General features: G+C 37.6%; 1 protein-coding gene across 1 annotated transcript; it reads right to left on the reverse strand.

Annotated features, from left to right (window-relative positions):
- Positions 1-4552: 4552 nt before the first annotated feature.
- Positions 4553-6239, reverse strand: LOC148997586 (uncharacterized). Its single transcript, XM_089123099.1, has one exon. The coding sequence runs from the start codon at positions 6145-6147 to the stop codon at positions 4561-4563; it is 1587 nt and encodes a 528-aa protein (XP_088979225.1). The 5' UTR covers positions 6148-6239; the 3' UTR covers positions 4553-4560.
- Between the last annotated feature and the right edge of the window lie 1850 nt (positions 6240-8089).

Here is an 8089-nt window from a genome sequence, read left to right on the forward strand (position 1 = left end):
TTTGGGTACTGTTGTCCCGATTAAACCAGTCAAATGGCCGTGATCCGACTGGCAGCTTGCAGACGCTTGCTGGACGCTCATCCAGCCAGCCGCGGGTGATCAGCGAATATAACGCATTGCCTGACACTCTCGCTGAAAGGAAATAAAAAAAAAATGTCTTATTATGAATATAATGTCATGCCTTTATTCTTGTGTATGATTGGTATTTTGGGGCCGTTTATTCCGATTAAACCAGTCAAATGGCCGTGATCAGGCACATTTGACTGGTTTAATCGGGATAAACGGCCCCAAAAATACCAATCATACACAAGAATAAAGGCATGACATTATATTCATAATAAGAAAACAATTTATTTCCTTTTAGCGAGAGTGTCAGGCAACGCGTTATATTCGCTGATCAGCAGCGGCTGGCTGGATGAGCGTCCAGCAGCGTCTGCAAGCTGCCAGTCGGATCACGGCCATTTGACTGGTTTAATCGGGACAACAGTACCCAAAACACCAATCATACACAAGAATACAGGCATGACATTATATTCATAATAAGAATTTTTTTTATTTCCTTTCAGCGAGTGTCAGGCAACGCGTTATATTCGCTGATCACCCGCGGCTAACTGGATGAGCGTCCAGCAGCGTCTGTAAACTGCCAGTCTGATCACGGCCATTTGACTATTAAATTGGGATCCTACTACTAATAACAATAATTTCAACAGATACATAATAAATGAGCTATAAAGGGAGGAACACAAAACACAAAAACTGTCAAAAATCAATGGTTTCTGAAACTTGCCAAAGGCAGATAGACAGACAACCACTGGCAGGTCACGTGACCTGCCAGTGGCAGCTCCTGCCAGCCAGTTGAAGATTGAACCCCCACTCCAGTAGATACTCACTTTCATGAGATCGTGTTGCATTTCGTCCATCTATGCAATAAGAACCCCCTTTAAAATGCGCAATGTTTCAGATCTATATGTCAAGTTTAAACACATGACTGGATATGTGTAACAATTTAAAGAACGTGTAAACGGATGGTCAAAACAATCGGATATAGGCAACAAATCAGAATTGGGCATCAAGACCTGCAGTGTAAATGAGGCCTGATAGGTGGGCAAATGCATTTTTTGTCCCAGTGCATGCATTGTCTTAGTCTGACATCGCATTTATGAGACGCACTCCAGTTCACGCTGCGGCGCCTCCGTGTCCTCCTGATTATATTATATTATATTAAATTATATTTGCTTCTTATTTATTAATCCATGCAATTTGTTGATGAAACATTGATTAAAATGAAGATATTATTTAAACATAAATATGAAACTTAGGTTTAAGTTATATTTAATGTAAGTGCAGTGATACAACGGAAAACTTTAAAATACCTTGATTTGCAGCCAGAAAAGAGGGTGTTGATGATTCTGCATGAAACACAATGCTTGGTTAAAAACAATGTCAATTAAATCAAATTGTTTGTGCTAATAGCTGTTACAAGCAATAATTGCAGTAATATAGATACCTACAAGATTTAATGAGAGCATTTTTTTTCCATCTAAGATATTATGATGTACAAGGTTTACATACCTTCAGGCTGGTTAACAGTGAGCCTCTGTGATGAAAATGAGGACGACTGGGGTTCTGTTCAGTTCAAAGTTAAGTACAGTTATTTGTCTTATACATTAGAGTTCATACATGGTTTTACTTTCAACGTACTTCCAGGAATATTTGCACACATTTAAAGGGTTAGTTCACCCAAAAATGAAAATTCTGGTAGTATTTACTCACCCTCATATTGTTTCAACCCCGTAAGACCTTCGTTCATCTTCGGAACACAAATTAAGATATTTTTGATTAAATCTGAGAGCTGGATCACTCCTCTATAGGCTTCTTCATGGGTTGAAACTTGCTGGCCTCGAAAAGTTATTAAAGACTTTGTTAAAATAGTCCAAGTGACTACAGTGGCTCAATCTTAAGTTTATCAAATGATGAGAACACTTTTGTGCGCAAAAAAACAACAAAAATAACTACTTTATTTAAACTATTCATTTTAGGGCTGGGTAATAAATATCGATTTCTCGATATTAATCGATTCTCATTTTTACGAACCGATATCGATTCTTAAAACTCAAGAATCGATTAGTCATCCTGTTTCATTTGAATGAATGGGACATTGTATCGCGGCTGCGCGCATCCAAAAAAAATCGCAATAATCTTTGTCCTTTGTTACTATTGATATGAAACAAAGTCTCAAATTTCAAATTACGTCCATTTTCTTTAGAAATTCAAAAACATAAATAAGGTTTTGGCGCTGTGGTGTGAGATCGCTCTGGCGCAGCTCAAGGGAAGCAGCAGCGCTGATCTCTCTTCCGGCTTAATAATACCAGTCACAGCGCGAAATAAACATGAATGAGCATCTGAAAGTGTGTTAAAAGATAAAGTACAACTTATCGAAATCCGTATCATGTCACATTGATTCGCTCAATCAGCGTTTCAACCATGCAAAGACGTCAGTTAAACAGTAATCAATGTCATGCATCGTCATATTTACCTCAGAAAACCCAGAAAAAATAACTCCAGAGAGGAGCATTTTGCTAAATATATACACCATATCATATACATTATAATCTTAATGTTCTTCAATATTTAATGCATATAAATATGGCAAGCTTTTATGACAGCCACCATTTAAATGTTTATATTTCATATAATCTTCTTATTGTAAAAATAAATAAAAGTGTAATTTAAGTGTTTGTATAGCTACAAAACAGTATTATTACCTTATTCATTATTACCTTCATTTTAGGCTAATGAAGTCTATAGGCAACAACTAGACTCCCATAGTTTACAGCATTTAAGAGATTTGATTCCCTTGAGAAACATTGCCATTTATTGTAACTGATATCCAAAATAATCGATATTGAATTGAATCGAATCGTAATCGAATCGAATTGCATGCTTGTGAATCGAAATCGAATCGAATTGTAAAATTTGTCTCAATACCCAGCCCTAATTCATTTACTTCTCTCTCTGCCTCGAGTCAGGTTACTAGTTTAACAGCGTATGATCTGTTGATGTACGTCACACGCATCACACACATGACCAGCGTCGGCCAATAGTGAGCCTACCTGTGACGTAGCCCTACGCAATCACACTACGTTAACTGACTAGAGGCCCATGGAGAAGGAAGTGAATAGTTGAAATAAAGTTGTTATTTTTGTTTGTTTTTGCGCACAAAAAGTTTTCTCATTGTTTGATAAACTTAAGATTGAGCCACTGAAGTCACTTGGACTATTTTAACGATGTATTTAATAACTTTTCGAGGCCGGCAAGTTTTAATCCCTTAGAAGCCTATGGATTAGTATGCAGGAGTGATCCAGCTCTCAGATTTCATCAAAAATATCTTAATTTGTGTTCCGAAGATGAACGAAGGTCTTACGGGGTTGAACAACATGAGTAAATACTGACAGAATTTTCATTTTTGGTTGAACTAACCCTTTAAAGCACTGTCACATTGTGCTTCACTGTATTGATAGATAGATGCTATTTACCTTGTATTGCTGCCTTATTGGTGCTGTAGGCTGCTTTACCTCCTGCTCCTGTTTTTAAAAATACAATATTACATAATTAATTATTTAGCAAAACGCTTTGATAACTAAACTTTGCTATTCACCTTAAATCAAGGGGCACTTACTTCCAGCAGAGAGTGATAAAGAGGGATGAGAGGATGCTCTTGGGGATGCTATTGGAAAGTGTGCAAATAGCAATTAACAAAATGTAAATGTGTACAGTTCGTGAAAATTAAAATTAAACTTTGCACATACTTCTTTTAGCTTTACTGAAATCCTTTTTTGAGACAAATTTGGGGGGCTTTGGTGGTGGTGGTAGCTGATTTTCGTCAGTATCATCTGACTCCTCAAAATCTGTTTCATCAAATTTAGGATTTCGTCTGGAATTGACAGCATGAAGTAATTAGAGGCTAAATTGTGGTGTTGAGGTTCCATTTTTCTCAAACGATAAATCTTACTTTCTCTTTCTTTGCTGAGACTCTGGCTCTGTTTCAATGCCAGAACCCTTTTCAGCCCGAATCAGGCATTCATGGGCCTTTTCATATGTATCTGAAAACAAGTTTTTTTTTAACGCTTTACGCTCACAAATTATACATTTAGTATTGATATTAATTTAAAAAACTCACTTTTCTTTTTCAGTAGATCATATGGGTGTATCTCCCATGTGTCAGTGTTTGGCTTTTCATGATACAACACTGCCTTCTTTAACCTCTCTTGGCTCTTATATGGAGGCCAATAACATCCCTCCTTGGTGCACCAGTTTTCTGGGATGACAGCTAAACTGTCCTCTTCGTTGGGAAATTTGACCACAGCAAACATTGAACTGTAAACAAAAAGGTGATGGGGTCAATCAATTTCACAAAAAAAAATCACAAATTAAATTGCAACATATCTTATAACATACAAACCTATTTACAGATAATTGAGGGAGTTCTACATTGTTTGTAGATGTCAAACTTTTTACAGAGCTTTTTCTTTCTTTCTTTTTGTACAGGTGCCTTACATCCTACAAATGGAGTAATGGCAGACCAGCAAAGTGCTCTTTGCATGGAAGAAGCACATACTTGCGTAGCACATTTGTGGCTTGGGTGAAAAGGAGTTCATCCTTCAGTCCGGAAAGAAGGAAAATGTCTAGCTGTGATGATGGCAGGGGATAGACAAAAAGATCTGCCTTGTTCCTGAATGTGGAGTACACAATGAAAGTTTCTCCATGCTCCTCGACCACCAGGTTTTTCACTACGACAACATCCTTGTTTTTCAGCTGGACACAGTTATTCCCAGTGCACATCTGCACAGAGAAGTTACTGAACTGCATTTTTGCATATTGTGCTTTCACATTTAGACCATTTGGGACTGGGCCTTTGTCATGTGGTTTTTGCAGAATTTTCTCTGGATCTGACTGCATTGTTCGCATAGCCTCTCTTTCTGACAGTCTTCTTGTGACTTGTTCCAAAGGCTTGTTTGGTTTCCTTATCATTCTTTTAATTTGCCCAAGGAAATTCTCAAAGGGAAAGCAAGAAATGTTGTCAAGGACACCAAATGTGTGTACGTCGTGAATCAAATGAGTCAAGCAATGCATGTTGTAAGTTATGGTTTCTTTCCCATACAAGCAGCTGCAGTGGTTCACAAACAAAACCATGAGGTTTCCAGCATAGTCTGCATAGTCAGCACACAAGGATGGACTGAGAAAGATGGTCATAGCAACTGCAAGCAGCATGAAGTTTTCATACATTGCCTTAGGAATATTTCCTTTTAAACAGACAGGTGCAGTGTACAAGAGAAATGTACGAAATTCAGTTGCCTTCCAGCGGTCTGACTCGAATAGAGATCTCGGTTTTCTGTTCACTTCCGATGGAGTATGAGGCCGTAGCTCTGCCAGTTGTGCAGAAACATTTCTGACAAACGTTGGGCCCAAACGAGTCTTCAGTGGCCCTTTCTGCCATAGAGATATTAGTTTACGTGTAACCCCCAAACATACAAGGTGCATGTAGTCAAGAGGAAATGATGTCACCAAACCAATGGACAGAGATTCTAAAGGTGTTTTCCCATTGTAGTGCGAGTCCTCAGAAAAAGACTCTACATGGTCATGGTTGGACCTCAGACAGGCTGTTGTTTCTGGGAACGTCATACGGTTACTGTAGTAAACTCCCTTTTGACTGCATTTGTCACATCCATAGTAACCATTGTGACCTTTAGAATTTCTGATAAAGGCCCTTGCTGGTGCGTCGCAAACAATGGCAGAGATCTGGACTTGAATATTTCTGCCTTCAAAAAAGAAACCTTCTTTTTCAAGATGTTGCATTTCCTTGACAAAGTCTTGTAAATAATCAAGACTGGCTGGTTTCTTTTCCCCAAAAAACATCCCAATGACAAATGGTAACTTGTTTGTCTGGACCCCATCTTTGTTGTTTTCTACTAGGCCTAAAATAGGCCAGAACTGAGAGTTTGAGCTCTTGTATAGAGGAAGGCCATCTATATTGACTTGCAGGGACAAGGACTCAGACCACATTGGATGAACTAATGCTGTGAGTTGAGACAACAGACCATGTTCAATGCCAGCATGAAAATAAGTCCCCCCGGAGACCTCTTTCATTTCCACCACTGATTTTGTTTTCAGCAAAGTCCGTGAATCTTTCGGAAGGCCTAATTCGGGTAATTTGGTGCTCAAAATCTTCAGTAGTTCAGTCAATGCTGAATGTGGAATTTGTTTCCTGACTGCCCAATCTGAAAGTAATGCTCTGATATCATCATCCTCCTCTTCCTCCTCATCTATGCTTTCCTCATTGATATCATCCTCCTCCTCGTCTATGCTTTCCTCATTGATATCATCCTCCTCCTCGTCTATGCTTTCCTCATTGCTCTCCTCTGTGTTCCCAGCAAAGCTCTCGCTAGCTCTTCCCTCACTACTGCTTAGTGTGTGATCATCCACTGACTCCACTCTATTGTTAGACTCTGCCACTTGCTCAAAATTGCCTACGTTGCAATGAAGTCTCTCAGTTCTTTCATCTGTTTCTATAGATGCTGACTTCAGATTTAGCAAGTCTTGCTCAACTCCTCTTTTAATTTTTCTACGTTTACTCCAGTAACTGGACATGTTAATTGGAGATAAACACTTCTCAATAGATCTGTAATATAAATCAAAGGATAGCATCAACAACACTGGGATGTCATCCTCTTGTGGTGATTAAGCAGCTACCCTTCCTCCCTGCATATAAGGTAATCACATTTAAATTCATAATGATCTAATGACTGTAATACTAAACTAATCTTATCGAATTTTAATCCCAAATAATGAGTTTTCTTTTTTCCATAGCCGTATTCATAAGCTGAGTAAAATGGTGTCAAGTCATAGGGTCTTTATTACCTTAATAGTTAATTTAAAAAAAAATTAACGTAATGTATTTTGATTAATTTAGAATCTTAAAGTGTGTTTTATTATTATTATGATTATTATTATTTGTGTGATAGACAGCAGGTGCTGATTGGAAGCACCAGATCTCTTTTGATTCCTGCCTAAATAAGGTGAGTCAATTTTAATTCATAATCTGTTCGAATTTTAATCCTGAATAAGGGATTGGTAGCAGTTTTTGCATGATAGTAGCCATTCAGTGGCATTGAGTGATTGTAATATTTTAAATGTATGAATTTGTTCTGCTCTAGGACTAATATTGAATTTAAAGTTTGCATCATTAATGTAAATGAATATAAGTTAAATATAAGTGCATTTGTACTTTATCTATAAGCTATGCTTTTTACTGTCTTTACTGTTGATGTGTTTTCATTAATAATAATAATGAACCACGAATTAAGTATTTGTTTTAAAGTAAGGGGAAAATACCATGTCAACAGTCTTACACCATGTTACACCAACTACACGCGATGTGATAAAATTCCAGCGACAGCAAGTGTGTCTGTCAGTGTCCACACTAGACGCGACGCGACTGTGAGATGCCACACATTCAGAACAGTGTGTGAGCAGAGTCTCTTCTCTATGAAACTGCGCTGTTGGCCCGCACTCGCATTGGAAATGGGTACATAATCAAATCAAGAAATAACATTATTAAAAATCTAAACATTAACAAAATATACTCATTGACTAATTTTGTTATGAAGTACAGTTGTCTGTTTGCATAGAGTTCATTTTGAACGCTATATATTATGTGCTTTCAAAATCTGAGGTAAATTATCCGTTGTCGCTTGTGGCACAGTGACCTATTTTTAACTAGAAATAAATAATGTGTACTCATAACCAGTGTAATTTCATCATTCTGTCAGCCGCGACGTCGCAGAAATAAAAACCGTTTCTTGAAGTAGCCAGACCCAATATTGGTTGAATAATCGGTTATCAGTGTGCATGGTCAAACCTAAATATCGGTGACGTGAAAGTCCGGTCAACCTCTGGTAAATACCTTTAAGTGATGCTAAAAAAAAAATAACTTACCCTAGTTGAAATAAAGCGTGGATAGAAGAAAAAAATCACAGTGAACGGAGAATGATGCAAAATCTAAAAAAGGAAATAATAAAAAGAATATACA

Source organism: Pimephales promelas, chromosome 2 (genome assembly GCF_988280905.1).
Source record: "Pimephales promelas chromosome 2, fPimPro1.hap1.1, whole genome shotgun sequence".
NCBI lineage: Eukaryota > Metazoa > Chordata > Actinopteri > Cypriniformes > Leuciscidae > Pimephales > Pimephales promelas.